General features: G+C 49.4%; 1 protein-coding gene across 1 annotated transcript; it reads right to left on the reverse strand.

Moving 5' to 3' along the window:
- Window positions 1-7948: 7948 nt before the first annotated feature.
- DLL1 (delta like canonical Notch ligand 1) lies at window positions 7949-17024 on the reverse strand. Its single transcript, XM_074863066.1, has 11 exons — window positions 15925-17024; window positions 15406-15717; window positions 15101-15161; window positions 14573-14830; window positions 12066-12126; window positions 11452-11582; window positions 11144-11313; window positions 10789-11005; window positions 9275-10067; window positions 9043-9157; window positions 7949-8652 (listed from the first exon to the last, which is right to left on the reverse strand). Exons 1-11 carry the CDS (start codon window positions 15985-15987, stop codon window positions 8647-8649), a joined length of 2187 nt encoding a protein of 728 aa, XP_074719167.1. The 5' UTR covers window positions 15988-17024; the 3' UTR covers window positions 7949-8646.
- Between the last annotated feature and the right edge of the window lie 1062 nt (window positions 17025-18086).

Here is an 18086-nt window from a genome sequence, read left to right on the forward strand (position 1 = left end):
CAACATGTTTTTACAGCTTACCCCAGCGTGGTATCACATCTTTTCTTTCTCACTTGTGGGTTCTTTCTTTATTCTAAATGTAGGTTTAAAAACCTCTGAACATTCCATATCTTTTGCTGAATATTTGTGTGGCCTCTAATTCAGTATGCCCTGATTAATTGGCCACAGGGGCAGGGGCACACAGTGACTGTGAGGTGCATACAGGTGCCAAAGTATTCCCAACCACCCCAGCCGCCCTGTGCCTAATTCTCACTGAGGCAAATGGAAACTCAGAGGATTTACAAGCTGGGATTTCAGTGATACAGGTGTTGTAATGTTTCTGTGTCAGTTTTGTCTTCTCTCAGAGCCTCCATCTCCCTGTTCAGATCAAGCCCAGCCAGGGTTCCCGGCAGAGCTGGCAAGGAGGTTCCTCACCTGCCTTCGCCCACCAGCATGGCTCTGAGACCCCCTCCAGCTCTCTACCACCATCTGGAAGGGTGGGATTCCCCAGGCAAAGCCATGCCCTGCCTTGCCTTTTCCTGCAACAGCCCCTGGCTGCCTCTTGCCCTTTCCCTTCCCAGTGCAGGAGGCACCCAAATATCTTCTTATGTAGCAGAAGAAAACAGAGGAGATCAAACAGCAACAAGCATTGTTTAGAGCCACCTTTCCTTTATATCTGCTATCTGCAGGCCTCTAGCAGCAAAGCTTGGTGTAGGAAGTCCTGCTTTCCATGATCATCCAAAACCCTCCTGTGCATGTGCAGAAGCGAAGTCTGGAAGTCCAGCCAGCTCTGGCAATCCTGGTTTGAAAACTTTACGGTAAACACTAATATATAGTATAAAATAGTACATAATATAAAAGACGTGTAGATGTGGAGCTTAAGGACATGGTTTAATGGTGAACTTGGCAGTGTTAGGTTTACGGTTGGGCTCCATGATCTTAAGGGTTTTTTTCAACCTAAATGATTCCGTGATTCTATAATGATTCGGTATTTCTGCACATAGTTAAACACAGAAGCAGCAGTGAAGGAATGCAGGCATACCTGCAATATTGCTACTCTTTGTTTCCTTTTTCTTTTTCCAGCTCTCTCTTTTTGCTTAACAAATACCTGTCAAATCTGTTTCATGCTTATTCACAGTTTAAACATTGAGATTTGTAGTGGTTTCCTACCACCGTTAGATAATGGGTTTCATCTGAAAGCCACTGTTTTCATTTAGGACTTGAAGTTGTGACAACATTTCTGTTAGTCTTGGGGTTTATAACATTTTAGTAAAAAGCTTGCACGGAGTTGGATTTAGGAGAACATTGTTTCTTTAATACTGATAGATAAAGAAAGCAGTGTATTGTATTTATCAAAAGGAAATGTCAGCAGAACTTTATAGTCTGGTAATTAGATAACACAGATAAGTCTGCAGAGTTTGTGTGCTCACAACTGCCATTCCAGATAACACTTCCTGAAGTCAATTAGAAGAACTTACACAACATCATACATTTTTCATGATTCCTTTCTTCAAACTGATGGAGAGGAGAGGAGAGGAGAGGAGAGGAGAGGAGAGGAGAGGAGAGGAGAGGAGAGGAGAGGAGAGGAGAGGAGAGGATACAGGCTACAACAAGCACAATATGTAGCCATTCCATGTTACTTTTTTGCTCTTTACAATCCCGCTTTGAGCGAGAGCGCTGGGCATCTGACATTCCCAAAGACACCCACAATCACAGCAGCAGCAGCAGGAGCAGCTGTGCCAAACCATCACCACTGTGGGGCAATGGAGAATTCCACGGGCCGTTTGATACAAACTAAGGTAAAACCAGATCGAAGCAAAGGGCTTACATTTTTCAGACAGGTGGCCTTTGTAAACACGCCCGTTTGCATATATGGAAAACCTCGTAAATGAAAATCTCTTAGTGCCTTGAAAAGGAAAGCACACAAGCAATAGCCAGATTATCTTGGATGTGGAACTTGGATCCAAGGTTTGGAGGCCTGATTCTCCTCTGTACAATTTCTATTTTAAATGTAGATGAGGTATTTTGACTCTATGCCTGTTGAAAACATTCTGAAGAAGTTTATTTATATTAATGGTAAAGCCTTTTATGCTAGGAGTTTATATCTCATAATGCTTTGAGCCTTATGTAATTAGTTGTTCTTGAGGACAGCAGTTTTTCTTTGTGCAGGTTACCATTAGAAGTATTTTCTGACATATGGCCAAATCTTGCAGTTTGCTTGTGTTAAATAAAACCTTCCTCAGACCACTAAAGTGCTACTTAGGGCCAGAAAATGGGATGAGAGGGAGAACTTCTCTTTAAAGATATTCACATTCTGAAGCAAAATCAAAAGTAAAATATACAACTTTAATGAGACAAAATTCCTGGTTCAATTCTATTTTTGGGGGGGGGGGGGGGGGGGGGAAGGGGGGGGGAGTTTTCAGCTTCCTGGAAGTGCTGCCGGGAAGGACTTACTTGTCATTTTGCTATCTTGCTTCATGAAGAAAGTGAAACTCATAAGAGCTTTTCAAGAGAGTATTTCAGTTTACCATAATTGAGAAACAGTTTCCCCACTGAAAATCTCCTTCATAGAAATATTGACTCTGAAGTGTTGTAAAAAAAACATAATTCTCTGCTACGTAAAAATTTTGGTTAGAAACGATCACCAACTGCCTCCAGCATGAACATCCTGGCAGTGGTGGGAGCTGGATGCAGAAATGTCTCTGCAGCACATGTCCTCCCCGCACTAAGGGCTGGTCAGAGTTGTCTATCTGCCCCGTCCTTTCCCACAGAAAACGCTGTCCTCACAAAGTTCCAGTTTCATGTTACAAAGGAGAACACAGGACACCCTCATCCTGCTGCTTTCTCCTGCTCAGCCTTTAGTGCCCCAGGAAATTACCCTGTGGAGATACATGCACTAACTAGCAGTCCTGAACCCACACACCTGTAAGCGCTCGAGCTTTGTCCAAACAGCCACGTATACTAACACAGTGGTATAAAGTTGCTTTTACTTGTGTGGTTTAGATAAATAAACAAGGGAAGGGAAGGTATCTGCACTACTGTATGTGACCTTTCTTTCAATGTAGCTGCATCCACACTGGTTGCTTAGCTGGTATAGTTTTATACCATGAAAAAAAATCATTCTGATCATATATAACCCATGCACAGAGCAGGCTTTAAAGTAAGCAGTGCTGGTTTATATAGTTGCCCCTAGCAGGTGACATGAGTCTGCACTGACCCTCACAGTTACCCCCACAGTTGACACACAGCGTTCCTCCTCTGTGTGAAGGAGTAAGGCATTCCTGAACACGGCACTAACTAAGGCACTCTGGATACATCTGTGTTGGGAAATTAAGCAGCTCCTGGTCTCTGGAGCACAATCATCAGTATCGTTGCATTGCTACAGTGGTTCCTGCCACACTTTTGCCCCCACAGTTAGCACTGTCCCAGGCTGTTCCTAAGCACAAAGCAGGAGCCGTCCCCCACAGGCAGTGTGGATGTAAGCAGTCAGTTTAGGAGAGTAAGGCAGTTCAATGCTATGGATACAGATCAATCCATACCGACTGTCTCCAGGGCCAGAGAGAAGCCCCAGCAGTGTTGAATTTATTGGTGCAGGAGATGAGGCTGCAGCAGCAGGAGAAAAGACCAGGGATGTTTCTTCCTAAGAAAAAAAGCCAACCTGTCGCAAGGATGCTGTGACCTCCAGCCCCACTGTCCCTGCCCCGCTGACCAGGCAGCAGCCCCTGCACAGTGGTGGGTCTGTCATCCACCTCTGCCTCACTGCAAGCAGCAGGATCAGCCATCACATTTTCACAATAGCAGGCCCCATGTTTCATCTGAAAATCTGCCTTGTAGTGCACATTGGGTCTTTTCCGGCCAGGCTCTTGATTTCTCTGATCTGCATAGTAGGTAGCAAAGACACAGGCAGAAAGCCATGTCTTAACAGCCAGGTGAAAAAAGTGGCTCCTAAGGAGGGAGGAGGAGAGGCTCCCCATTTGTCTGACACAGGTTGATGTCAGGCATCATGAGAGATTGCTACTCAGTTTGGGATTTGGCCTAGAAGTAGTTCTCAGGTCATTTTCTTTGAAATATGTGATTTTGGATGTTAGGCCATAACAATAGGAAGGTTTCCCTGGGTCTTTCAGTGGATCCCATCTGTATGATTTCTGCAGCTTTTCTCCTAGCCCCTCATAGTCCCAAGCCATGTTTAATCTGTATTTCTACCTGCAAAATGGTTTTTCTGGAAGAGAGCCTGCTACAGCAGAGAGCCAGCTACAGACTTTGATCACAGCTGCAGATCTGTGAGAAGAGGCTGATGGCACTGTGGTCCCCCATGTTCACACTGCTGTGTGTGGCATCCGTTCTGGGCCATAGGCATACAACTGCACCATGTCCCTCCTGCACACACTGTGTACACACTTATACCACCGCAGCTGCCTCCCTCCCCCCCCCAGCCAGTTTATCTCCTTGCTGCCAGTGCAGGGTTTGCGTATCCTCTCTGAGATGATGGATGTTTCAATTGTGATAGGGGTCTTTATTCCATGCAGGCATCTGAAAGCGCTTTGCAAAAATAGCTCGCCACCTCACAGACAAGCACTCTGACATGCAGAGATAGGAAATAGCCTTACTTGCCTTGGAGAGTATTTTAACATTCACCACCACCGCGGTATCCTCTCTAGGAGCACAAATGACCTTCTCCCTGTTAGCACAACCAAGAGGCCCCCATTTTCCTAAGGTCCTGGAAAGATTAAGTGACACAGGTCCAAGGTTGCACAGGAAGTCTGGAGGGAGCACTGGAAATAGAAGGGGGCCCTCCTGAGTCCCTCTGCAGTGCCTTGACCACAAGACCATCCTTCCTCTCCCAAGGTTACACATCAGGTCTGTGGTGAAGGCAGGAATAGTACCCACGTTTCCTGACACCCAAGCTGTCCTCCTGCACTGTGTACAAGGAATAAATATCAATCGAAAGTAATTTATAAACTTTATAATGTCTTAGCATTAAACCTAAGACATGCTGTCTGAACCCAAAGCTTCCTCACTTAAAAAGTCCCCTTCCACAAACAGGGCAGGTAGTACCTCCCTGCAGCTAAGCTCTCCTGCTGTTTCAGTGCCTCTAAGTTCCTGACACATCCTGTCCATGCCAGCTCTGCAAATGCCACTTGCCACAGAGAAGCAGGTTTACAGGCATAGGCATGGGCTGAGGGGCATCCACTCTGAACACCCTGTTGAGACCTGGCACCAAATGAGGCCAAGCCCTCCCTGGCCCTTGCAGGGCAGAGGGCAGGAGATGTTGCAGGTTGAGGTGGGGGCATGAAGGGAAGGTGCCGCAGCGACAGCCTGAGGAGGGACCCCAGACCCCCATAGGTCCTGGTGCAGCACACAAGCTGGCACCAGGGGGGTGAGCCGCCTGGGGGGACAGGCCTGGCTAGACCGGCCATGGGCTTTCGCATCCCCCACCCTCGGGAACATGCGCTGCATCGGTACGTGCAGCTTCCCTGGGGAGAGAGAGAGATGTGCTGTGTCAGGAGGGGCACAGTGCCATGTGTCCGCTGCAGCTCGTTGGAGCCTTTCCATTAATTTTAATGGGCTTTGGATCAGGCCGTGAATTCTCAGCTGTCTGGGCTAAACGGCCTCCCCAGGCAGGCTTTCCTCTCGTTTTAGAATGGGGAGGCCTTTCAGAGACCCTGCTGACAGCGAGGTTCCTGCCCCTTTTTGGCAGCAGAGCATCCATCCTCGGGCGGGCACTGCCCTGGCAGGGCGGATGCGGGCAGGCCCCTTCGCTGCCCCTCGCCCACAGCACACACCACCTGCACGCAGGGCTCGGCACTGGCGTGTGCCACCCACACGCCCTTGCACAAACACACACACAACTTCCAGCCCCTGCCCAGATCATCCACTTTTTTCCCCAGAAAGGCCCAGGTACTGAACATGAGCATGAATCCAGTGCTCCATACAGAGCCTCAAGTTGCTCTGGTCACCAAGACCCCCTGTATGCACACACACACAGAGGTTTGGAGGACTTAGTGATCCTGTACAAGAAATAAATCCTGAATGTGGCAGTAGCTCCAACCCTGCTCAAAATAGAAACGGAAGAAGCCATTGGGCTCATCTGTGCAGCCATCATTTCAGAAAGTGCTTCAGAAGGACAAGACCATGCCCTTCTCTTTGCCCACAGTACATTTTCCTTCACTCACCAAGCTCAACACTTCTGGTAATTAGCACACCTGGACAAATTGAGCTTTCCAAAGCTGTTTTATTTTTAAGTGGTTAGGTAGGTACTGATGCTATGCCTCTTTACAAGAGCAAGGAGCTGTGTGCTTTTCCAGACCTAACACCATGTTAAAGTAGCACTTGCTGTAGCACTAAAGACCTGAGATTCTAGAGGCACTCAGCCATCAATGACCTTCAGTTCATTACTGCTATTTCTACAGAAGCAGCATTAAGAGGGCCCAGCTGAGACCATGGCACTACTGTGCAAAGGGCAATACATCATAAGAGACAAGCCTGCTCCAAAAAGCTTGGGAAGAAGAGGAAACAGAAATAAAGTGATTTGCCCAAGGTTGAAGAGCAAATCAGCAACAGACATGGCAATAAAACTTACCAAGGCTCACTTGTTTGTCCAATCTGTGAGATTATGTTGCTCTGAACACCTGCTGCTATACACACCATTGTGGTTCATTTAATATATGATGCACTGACTGGTTATTGGCATCTTGTTATGTTACTGCTCAGATTGAAAATGCTGTTCAGACCATCACTGGCAGGCTGGTTTTTAATACTTCACATCACTCTCCTCATGAAGACTTTCCCTAAAAAGACACTTTGGGATAAATGGAGAGGATGACCCTGTCTAGTCAATTCATGAGAAGTCGGTATATCTTGTCTAAGGTTTGGCTTAGCGAGAAGGCTTTATAGACAGACAAGCCCCTGCAGCCAGTGTGAGTTTTCCATTGACCTCACACCAAAGTACCATTCCATGCATTTATGTACACTGAAACAAGGGGAGCACATATGTACTTTACAGCTGTGATAATTGCTTGATTATATCTGCAATTCTATCTTTCTTTCTATCTATATAATATACATATCTGCTGTCCCACTCTTTGCATTTAGGATAGCACACACACACACACCCCCACAGTCAATGGGAACAGAGCATCTTCATTGGCTCCCCGAAGCTGCAGTAGGTGGCCCACAGTGATTGGGGCAAAAAGGAAATTATTTCCTAGATTTTCCTTTTTTCTCCTCAAGTGGAAGAACACTTTGCCTGTTTCTGAAGGGCCTCTGGTAATTAACACACAACACAACCTGAATTGAGGAAATTGCCTAAGCATTAGGGGCCAAGCCAGGGGATAGGATCACACCCTGCCCCAAAATTAAGGCAGCAGGCACCAGGGGCAGAGTGGAAACCAAAGATGCAACTAATACTTCAGACAGGTATCATAGTCAGGAGAGTTGTGGCCACCAGTCAATTCAGTGTCACCCTTTCCTGGAGAGAGAAGTGCCACCCCCTGACAGGTGTGACTGGGGGAGCTCACATCCCATGGGTGTGCATCAAGGACCTGAGCTGGGGCCCCCGCTGGCGTGCCGTGGTTGTCCCAAATTCCTCTGGACTCCAGGTAAGTGTTTGAGGTTGCGAGAAATGAAGAGCTGAGTCACAACAGGCCCCACGTCTGGACTGTGACAGAGCACACTTGCGTTGCTCTTCCTTGGGAAGTGGTGCCATGTGTGTTTATATACAGCCCAACATGACTGAGCAAACATTACTCAAGGTTTTGACAGACATTTGCCTTTGGGGTAGGAGTGAGCACAATTGTGGGGTCAACAGTTCAGAAGGTTAGGAGGGAAAAGATGGGAGGTCTACACAGAACAAGTTGTTCCCCAGTCTTTGTGATAGGTCTCGGTCCTACCCCACCCACCCATGTGTCCACAGAAGCCTGTCAGGTGCCCAGCTGCAAAGTTCAGCTATAGACTAAACAGAGCACTCTGGTTATCATTAATAATATTTATTTTGGAAAAATATTTTAAAAATGAATTTCTTCATTAACAAAACTGTAAAAAAACTCAAATAACATTTGCACAATATTCCATAAATACATTTATATACAAAAAAATATAGTCACATAGACCCGAAGTGCCTTTGTACATATTTACCAAAAAATTTAAATTATAAAAAAATGAACATCACAAAATACTCAAGCTTTACAATTATCATGAAAATATTTTTACAGATTCAAAAAAATAACACACTTTTTCTCACCTAGTAAAAACACATTTTAGTATCAAAAAAGACAATAAAGGCAGTGTTTGTGTCTCTAATTCAAGAAAAGACTGGCTCATAAGAATCCAAAATATACACTTCAGGCAGTGCATGCTTCTTATGTAGTAATTAAGTCCATTCATTTAAATATATATAGAAAAGCAACTGACCATAGTGCAATGATAAAATTCATAAAAGGCAGTGCAACAGTAATCCTTGAACACAGACCCTTGCCTGGTGTCCATCTTGTTTCTTTATTTTGCAGTCACTTTGCTAACTTCAGTAGAGAACCAGCTCAAGCCTGAATTTAGTTTCTCAGCAGCAGTCAGTGAAGGAATCTATCTCCCATTCCTCTTTCAGCAGCATTCATCGGGGCACATCTCCTCTGAAATTGATCTGAACAACCACCTTGTCATATCACTTCTGGTTTACACCTGGTGAGAAAAAACATGAGCAGAGATCAGGAAAGGTTAATGGAAAGGAAGAAGAGGGCTGTAAGGCTGCAGAGGGTCGGGACTCTGTTTTTATGCCAGGCAAGAACAGACTCTGCATGAAGCACGCTAAGGGCTAGGTCAGCAGACCACAACCACACTATCATTGTACCCTGGTCTGCAAAAGTCATCATACTTGTAAAATCCACAGCAGCAAGTCAGAGATTGTCTTTCCAACATCCACAGCACAACAAACTCGAGCTGGCTGAATTTCAACAGGTACAAATCGCTGTGGCACCATGGAAGAGAGTATAGCTGCCCGGGCATGTGTTAGACAAGGGATGCACACTAAGACTTTTCTCTGCTGTTCCAACTGCCAGACAGTATACTAACCTCAGTTGCTATGATGCATTCGTCTTTCTCTTCTGATATGACATACACCGACTGGTACTTTGTGTCCTTTGAAGTGGAATATACTGAATCTGGTCGTTTTCTTTCAGAAATATCGCTATTGAAGACAAAAAGAGACAACACAGGTCAGATGGCTGTTGTTTAACGCTACCTATGAGACACACACACCCCCTTCAGAGTCAAGCTGCCCCCCGCACTCAGATGTGAAAGATACCTCTTTAGTTGTACTGCGCTTTTCTCCTCTGCCTCTGAATCATACGTTTCACACTTGGCTTCACATTTGCTGTGCTCCTCTTTAACAGAGTCCTCGTTCTTGAGTTCATGCACCAAATTGTAATCCACTGATGGGTATCTGACTTTGTAGCCATTTTTATCGGAGTTATCACTGTGAAAGTCTACTTTCTTATTTGTGTTTTTAATCTGAGTGGCACCAATGACACTTATGGAAATGTCCTTCTCGCGCTGGCAGTTCGCCAGGTTGTTCATGGTCTCAGTCTCACTCCTGCAGGCATCAGGCTGGTGGTGCCTCTTCTGCACCCTGAGCCTGATGCAGACGACCACAGCAGCGCAGCCCAGCAGCAGCATGAGGACCAGAATAATCCCAGCGCAGATGGCGATCCAGGGGAACTGGGCATTCTGGCCTTCCGTGTACTTCTCGGTGAAGTCAACGATGACTGGCCCCTGAGGTGGCTCAGGGAGCAAAAATTGGCAGTTGAGCCCACCGTACCCCCGAGCACACTCACAGACATAGCGGTTGTTTCTTTCATGGCAGGTGGCCCCGTTGTGGCAGGGGTTGTGTTCACATCTGCTCACCGGGGTGCTGCAGTTCTTCCCGTTGTATCCCGGGGGGCAGGTGCAGGAATAGTCATTGACACCATCCTGGCAGGTCCCTCCATTGACGCAGGGAAAGGAGGCACAGTCGTCCACATTATCATCACAGTGTCTCCCAGTGAAGCCAGCCTGGCATTGGCATATGTAGGAGTTCCCCAGATCGACACACTGGGCTCCTGCAAGACATCAAGGGCATCAAGAGCTGAGTGGTGGGTAGCCAGACCCGACAGCCTCCCACCTGCTGCTCTTGGGGCAACCATCACAACCAGCAGCTGAGAAAAGCTCTCTTTATGAGGGGTTAGCTCAACCTCCTTTGACAAGTCTGATCCACCATTAAAAGTACAGGGTTTTTTTAAGGAAGATAATTGTTAATTGGATCTATTTTTCATTCTCCATCGTATTCCCTTTTTAACATTTCATTCATCTTGGACAACAAAGCTAGTCCAGATCAGGTTAACACCACAATCTCAGGTTACAGAGTTTGAGTGGCAATGAATGACGAGGACTGCAGTAAAGAAAGTCTTCACTAGTTTAATCAAAACAGGAAGATTACTGTTACCAGATTACAAGTAATAATATTTAGCACTTGTATGTCATTTTGCATCCACAAACCTCAAAGAGTCTTTGCAAAACATTTGCAAGTATAAATCCTCCACATTTTTGTGCATGAAGCTTCAGGCCAAGTTACCTGGCCACAGTCACCCCTTGAGAAAATGCAACCTGCAGCAGTGGGCCAAACCCATCATTACTTTTTAAGTACAGTTCCTCCACCAAGTCAACTATCGACATGACATGGACCGTGATTGATCAGTGGGCCTTGTTATGAACCCCAGACCAAAAGCCAAAGTAACTGGATGGTCTCCTTTCAGAAGGTCACTGTCGCATGTTTGACCTTACCATTAGCACAAGGGCTGGAACTGCAGTAATCGATTTTCTTTTCACAGTTGAACCCAGAATAACCCAGTGGGCAGCGGCAGCTGTATCCCCCATCAGGGTTGTCGGTGCATCGCCCACCATTGAAGCATGGTCCGTCAGCACAAGTCATTGCGCTCAGCTCACAGTTTTTACCATAGAAGCCTGGGGGGCAGGTACAGGAATAGCTGTTCTCAAGATCCTGGGGGGAAGAAATGAGAAATGGTCATAGTATTTATCTGAAGTTGCTTTGAAATCCCAAAAGGGGTTTTGAAAATCAGTAAAACTGACACTAACTCCTCCCTTGGGGTTTCAGATGGCACGAGCAACTCAAACTTACAGTGCAGCTTCCACCATTCTTGCAAGGGTTGGTGTCACATTCATTGATTTCAATCTCGCAGTTGGAGCCTGTGTACCCGGGTCGGCAAGAACAAGTGTAGCTCCCCTGACCAGTGTTGGTGCATGTGGCACCGTTCTTGCAGGGCTTGTGGTGGGTGCAGTAGTTCAGGTCTGTAAAAGATTTTTTTTGAAAAAGGGTAGTCAAGATACTTGCTATTTTGCAAGGCTAGCACAGGGTGGGTGAGCTGGAAATAGCCACTTGCTTTCTGCGTTTTAAAACTGATGCTCAGGCAAGGACTGAGAACTCACCCTGGTTGCAGAAAAGGCCACCCCAGCCTTCCTGGCAGTTGCACTGCCATGGCTGCTGACAGGTACCATGAAGGCAGCCGGGGTATCGGATGCACTCATCACAATATCGCCCCTGCCAACCCACTCTGCATCTGAAAAAAAAAAAAAAAACAACAACAAAGTCTCGTCAGATTTAGACTTCTCACAGTTGGAAACCCTATCACAAACTCTGCAAACACACTGATGCCAGGGGTCAAGTTTCCTAAAAGCCCTCAGTGATCCTTCATGTGAGAAAGTCACCGAGTCCAACCATAGCATCAGCTTTCACCAGTCCCAGCTATTTCTTCCACTTCCTTAGATAGAGCCATGGTTCCAGGTAGTTAATTTGTTTACTCTAATAACAAACAGCTAAACCTTGCACATAGCACTGTAAACTCATTAGGTTAATATTAATGACACTGATGTTTGACTTGTAGATTAATACTTTGATCTGGCATCACCTGGATTTCTCAAATTACCATCTCATATGAAGAAAGGCATTTAAACCGACCCTTCAAATGACCAATGGCTTACTTATCACCAGAGCATCAACATTAAAGACAAAGAAGGGAGCGGGAGGGGAGTGGGAAACTTACTTGCATTCCCCAGGTTTGTCGCAAAAGCCGTGTTGCTCATCGCATCCAGGCAAACAAATCGCTGTAAACAAACCAAGCAAGGAGAGACATCAGCACCGGGGCCAAACGCCTCCCTTTTACAAGTCCGATCCCGAGAGCACCTTGCAGGTGGGGAGCGAGCCCCTTTTACTAGGTCGGGGCAGTTAAGCACAGCGGAGTTAATCTCTGGAGTCTGCAGGAGTATTGATCTCGCCCCGTAACTGGGCACTTATCGCCGGGGATGAGCATTCTTCTTAATACAGTTGCACACAGACAAAAGAGCGCTCACAATTGCTCCCTTCCCCAAAGCCCCTCACCCCCCTTCCCTTCCCAGTGAGGGTCAGAAGTCCTTTTTTCCAATTCTATGCACACAGCTCCACCTCTTAATATCCCCCGAAAGTGTGTGTGCAGATAAGAGTGGACAGCTGGTGTGCAGGGTGCCAGTGCAAGACAGCTGCTCTATTGTCTATTCTCTCCCAGCAGCTGCCCCACTGCAACAATACCCCGGCCCCGGAGCCAATGGGGCCGGCGGCCGACGGCCGGGCAGCCTATCCCTGCCCACAGCTAATCTATGGCACGCGCGTGATTTCGGTGCAAAAAAACTTTTTTTTTTTCTTATTCAAATAAATAAGTCTAAAGTTCTTCCTCCCTCCTTCCCCACCCCCCCCGCTCCGCCCCGCTCCAAAAAGGGGCGGGCGGGTGGGTGCAGCCCTGGTAAAAGAGGTAAGCGGGCCAGCGGGAGGGAGGATGAGGGAAGGGAAAAAAGGAACTTCTGCTCATTACTTCGCCTGGTTATGGAACTCATTAAGCAGGCACTGCAAAGTTTTAATTCAACAAAGCCAGCCAGAGACAATGGCATGCGAGGGGAAGGGGGGGGAGAAAAAGAAAGAAAGAATCGGCGCTGATAATCAGATCGCCTCCAAGTTGGAAAGAATGGAGCTGGGGCAAGGCAACGGGAAGCAATCTGCGACTGGCAGCTCCGCTCGCTAACGGCAAAACATTCTTTTTGCATGCACACATAAACAGATCTTCCCTGCCTAGTAGGTTTGCATTGCTGTTATAAGCTGATTTTTTTCTGAGAGGGAAAGCAGAGTGAAGAGTGTACGTAATGAGTCAAGACAAGACGGACAGCCTTCTACTTTGCTATGGAAAAAGCAGCAATGTACAGGCATCCAAAAGTGCTGACAGACCCTAAAGAGCTCATTATCAAAATGCTTCCTTTTTCCCCACCCCTTGACACAACTGGGCTAGGCACTTTTGATCATGGGAAAGGTTATAGTTCCTGTTTAAAACACTATCAAAGGAAATGTGAGCCCCTCTGCCTGCTGTTTACTGTGCAACATTGTACCATGAACTGCTAAAAGCATCCTAGCAGTCACTAACAGTGTGAATAATCAATCTGGGCTTGTTTGATATCAGCTCAGCTGAGACCGCAGTGTAGGTGGCTTTAAGAAAAACAAAAACAGAACAAGAAAAGTGAGAGGCTGCTTTACAGCCTGTAACTGTTTTCTCCCTGCCTGCCTGGCCCTTTGATGACTGGAGAGGAGCACTCGCTCAGTACGTCATCTGCCAGCGTACTTCAGATCCCTGTATACACACAAACAGAGAATGCCATCACATGCTGCAGCAGGAGCTCTGTGTGCATGTTTGGGTGTACATGCCACGTACCTACAAAGGGCGGTAATCTTGTACAAAGCTGCAGGTATCTGACATCCCCAACTATCCTCTCTGTGATCTGCTTACTGACCCAGCTTTTCCCGCTGTATCAACACACCACATTCCTCAACAACGTCAAGCTCAGGCATACTTTAAAACTCACGTCCCTTGCTACTTTATTAGTAGTAATGATTATGGCAATGCAAGGGAATAGAGATGGGGAAGAAGTCGAACGTTATTGTGACTCCAGGTGCAACGATCTCTGTTAGTGGCAGTTTATGAGTACCCCAAAGAAGAAACATACGGTCTAGAGGCCACAGAGCGTATCTTGGACCTCGCAATACTTTTCTCCATACAAGGTGGCAAGACATCAAACTGTAACAAGCCAACCAATAGGCCTGCCGCATGGATGCTGCCAAAGCCCAGTTCCCTCTCCTGAAGCCATGTACCCTGTAGATGAGGCTGTCAATGTACCATGGTTGAAGGGGTGGCTAGGTATGAAAAGTAGTGCTGATATATTTTATTAAATCCTCAAGCAACTGCTGAACATTTTGCTATCAGATTTGATGTCTACAGCAAATGAGCAAGAGGGTAATGTTGGCACTGACATTTTCTTAGCTTGAGAAGCAGCTGTCTGCATTAACTTTCTGGGGCAATGCTGAGGACCTCCCATCCCCCGCACCAGTAAAGTCTGTACACAGCCCCAGACCTCCACCCACTATAGCTTGGTTCCCCCCTCTCCCATGGGGCCTGATGTCAGAGAAACGCCCCCCCAAGAGCTCAGGGGACATGCTGCAACCAGAGCCCGGGGAGACAAGAAGGTGGACACTCACGCTCAGTGCAGTATTGGCCTTTCCAGCCCGGGTTGCAGACTTTCTCGCCGCGCTCTCCACAAGTGAAGTGACCAAAGGCATCGTCCCGGGGGCGGCAGAAGACGGAGCAGCCCTCTCCGTAGTAGTGCTCGTCGCACACAAAGCGATAGGAGTACTTGAGGTCAGTGCGGCCGCTGCTGTGCAGGTCCTGGGACCACTCTTCACCCACCGCCAAGTGCCTCTGGGTGGCCAGGCGGCTGATGAGGCGCTCGGGATTTTCTGCGTGAAAGTGGAGAGGAGAGGTGTGATTAGGGAGCCCAAAGCGGGCAGGGCTGTAGGAAGATGCTCGGGGGGGTCTCTGGTGGGAGGGGAACGGCAGAGGCAGGATGATAGGGCTGCGTGACAACAGGTTGGTCTCTTTTCCCATGGTCTCCCGAAGAGGAGCAGGGATGGGATGGGGGGAACACACTGCACACCACAGAGAGAGGGGCCGAGTGGGGTCGCAGGGCTGGGATTATTCCGGGGAAGGGTCTGTTTCGGGGTAATTACCTGTGGTGAGGTCGTCAGGCGAGTCCGTATGCAGAGCCTCAATGATGAGCGAGAAGGTGCCCTGGGGGAAGAAGAAGCAGAGACAACCCGCCGGAGGGAAAGCGTGAGAGAGGGCAGGGCCGGGAGGCAGGTCCCCCAGCCCCCCAGGAGCTACTCACCCCCACCCCCCACAAAGACACCCTCGGAGGATCGGCGGCCCCTCGGATGGGCGTTCGTCCGGCTGAGGGGGCCGGGGTGGTGGGACGGGACGGGAGGGGACGGGAGGGGATGTGGGCCGCTCCCACCCGCGCCGCCGCCCCACTTACGGGCCAGGTGAAGCCGAAGGGGAAGCGGATGGGGTTGCTGAAGGCGGGGTCGGCGCCGCCCGCGCCGTCGGGGACGCTGAAGGAGTTGGCGCCGAGGACGGGGGTGATGGCGCTGCCGTAGGTGCAGGGCGGCTCGGGGGAGACGCTGGCCTGGTAGTGCTTGAGGCAGACGCGGAAGAAGGTCTTGCAGTCGCACTGCTGGAGCCCCCCGCCGCCGGGGCCGCCCCCGCGGCAGCAGTTGCGGTTGCTGAGCAGCCCCTTCTTATTGACAAACTCCTGCAGCTTCAGCTCGAAGACCCCGGAGCAGCCGACCTGCGGGCGGGGACAGCGGCCGTCAGCCCCGCCGAGCAGCCCGCTCCCCCGGCCCGACCCCAGCCCCGCCGGGCATCAGCGGGACTGACACCCCCCTCCCCACTTCCCCCGGCTGCAACAGGCAGCAACAGCCCCCGGCACCCCCGCGGGACCCCCGGTGCAGGGGCCACCGCAGGTATTTCTGGCCCCCACCCCGCGGGCACTTACCTGGCAGCGGCTCAGCAGCTGCACTGAGAGGAGGGCGAGCGTCAGCAGGAACCGACCTCCCATTTTGGAGGGGCAGCTCTGGTGCCCTCGCTTTCCTCCCCCTTGTCTTCTCGTCAGAGGGGAAAGGGGAAAGTGTCTCTCGAGGGAAGGGGAAAAAGAAATACAGCGGCCAAAGCCGCTCGCCCCAGCAGAGCTGGAAGAGTTAGTGTCACGGTCTCCTTCTTTCAGGAGTGTCTCTGACTTTTTTTCCCCTCTGTCGATAGCTCTAGGTGTAGCCTGTCGGCGACTGACAGCTTTTTCGGATGGCAAAAGAAAAAGGAAAAAAAAAACAGGAAAGAAAAAAAAAAAGGTTAATCTTAATCTACTAAACTCTTTTTCTTTCACAATCCACGGTACTCCTCCTTTTCTCCAGGAAGAAAAAAAAAATAAAAATAAAAGCAACTTAATTCCCAACAGAGGCAGAGAAGAGGCTTCCCAAGGAAGATTAAAAATCGGCGATCTGGAAATCCCTGCAGAGGCAGCGGCAGACGCGGCGGCAGCGGCGATAATTCCCGGTGCGGTGAGATGCGGGAGCGGCTCTGCGCGGCTCTGCGCGGCTGCGCTCGCCCTGCGCACGTCGGGGCTGGTGGGTGTCAGACGGCAGCGGCGGCGGGCAGCAGGTCACGTCGGAGCCTTGATCCCCTTTTTCTCTTTTTTTTTTTTCCTTTTTTTTTTTTTTTTTTTCAAAAGAAGCGAAGCTCTCTTTCCTTGTTGTGGGCTTACTTTTGTTTTTAGAGGAATCCCAGCCAACAAAAATAAGCTCGTGTCTCGGTAGCGGCGCACTGAGCGTGTCCGGGTGTGCTCCTACGGGGGAGGGGGGTGCCTGCTCTGCTCCGCGCCGCGGCTCGGCGACTCTCTCCGAGGGTGAAGCGCTAAGGATCTGCCTCTCCTTGGGCGCCTGCCTCCCTTATATCCCGCCGGCCGCCTGCATGCCTAATGAGATGCAAATGAGCAGCCCCCCAATCTGGCTAGAGCTGTCACAAAGGAGCCACTTTTCCAAACCCTCCTCTCAATGGATCGCCAAATGGTCAGTGAGCTGTAAAATGTGCAACCCTCCTCCCCCTCCCCTCCGCGCTCACAAAACGTGCTCATTTACATTCCTGCAAATTTGGTAACCGCAAGAATCCCCCTTCTGCTCCGAGGAGAGGGTAACACCCCCTCTGCACCGGAGAGAGGCAGCGCCGCACGCTCCGGCCAGAAAACAGCCCCGGGGACGGCGGCTGTAATTACCTGCTGAAACGTGCAAAGCAACCGCCGACCCCCAAAAAGTAACTCGGTGACCACTGCCACTTCCAAGGGGCATCTTCGGCTTTAAAGGGACGAGGGAGGCGGGAGCCAGCGAGCCTCAACAAGGGGAATCGGACCCCTTGAAATTCACACCGCATCCCCCCCGGCATAACCGGGGTGATTTGGGGAGGGAGGGGGGGGATTTTGCGCGACCCGAGCCGGGCCTCGCTCTTCCCTCGGCTCCGCTCCCAGCGCGCATCCCGCCGGCAGAGGGGAGGGAGGGAAGGAGGGGGGGTCCCCGGGGGTCCCGGCGGCGGGGGAGGGCGCGGGCGGGTTGGCGGAGGGGACCCGTGGAGGGGACCCGCCTACGGGGCTCCGCGGGTCCCGTCCCCGCCGCCACCGCTGCCGGAGAGAGCCACCCGCTCCGCCCGGGTCCCGCACCCCTCTATGATTATTATCATCATCACCAGCAACCTCTCCTCTCTCTCTCTCTCTCTCTCTTTTTTCCTCCTTCAGCTTAGTAAAAAGTGAGTTTGGTGTGTGTCGTTCGCGTGGCTGTCATTAAGGCCGTTTGTTATTGTGTGAGGGCTGAATCAGTTAGCTCTTTGTGCTCTCAGCTGTATGGTAATGTAGACAGCACCTGCTCCCTGCACAATGCGAGGGAGAGAAAGAGCTCCCCTCGGCGCACGCTACTGCCTCTACAACAATGTCCACACATTTTTTAAAGAAATCCCTTCCAGCACTTCCCCCCTCCGTAAAAAAAAAAAAAAAAAAAAAAAACCAAAAAAACAACAACCCACAACCCAACTTTACACCAACCGTCACCTTATTATTTTTCTACATATCCATCAGACACTAGAACTTTTGTTTTGACCTTAAAAACATGGAAAGGAGTT

The sequence above is a fragment of the Strix uralensis genome, chromosome 3, assembly GCF_047716275.1.
Source record: "Strix uralensis isolate ZFMK-TIS-50842 chromosome 3, bStrUra1, whole genome shotgun sequence".
NCBI classification, from domain to species: Eukaryota; Metazoa; Chordata; class Aves; order Strigiformes; family Strigidae; genus Strix; species Strix uralensis.

Bases quoted from the DNA above. Each gene is read 5' to 3' on its own strand.
- DLL1 (XM_074863066.1), bottom strand. From the start codon at position 15,987: ATGGGAGGTCGGTTCCTGCTGACGCTCGCCCTCCTCTCAGTGCAGCTG. The intron at 15,162-15,405 runs GTAAGTGGGGCG...TTCTTCCCCCAG, and splicing joins CCTTCGGCTTCACCTGGCCC to GGCACCTTCTCGCTCATCAT. The intron at 12,127-14,572 runs GTGAGTGTCCAC...GTTTGTTTACAG, and splicing joins AGGCCAATACTGCACTGAGC to CGATTTGTTTGCCTGGATGC.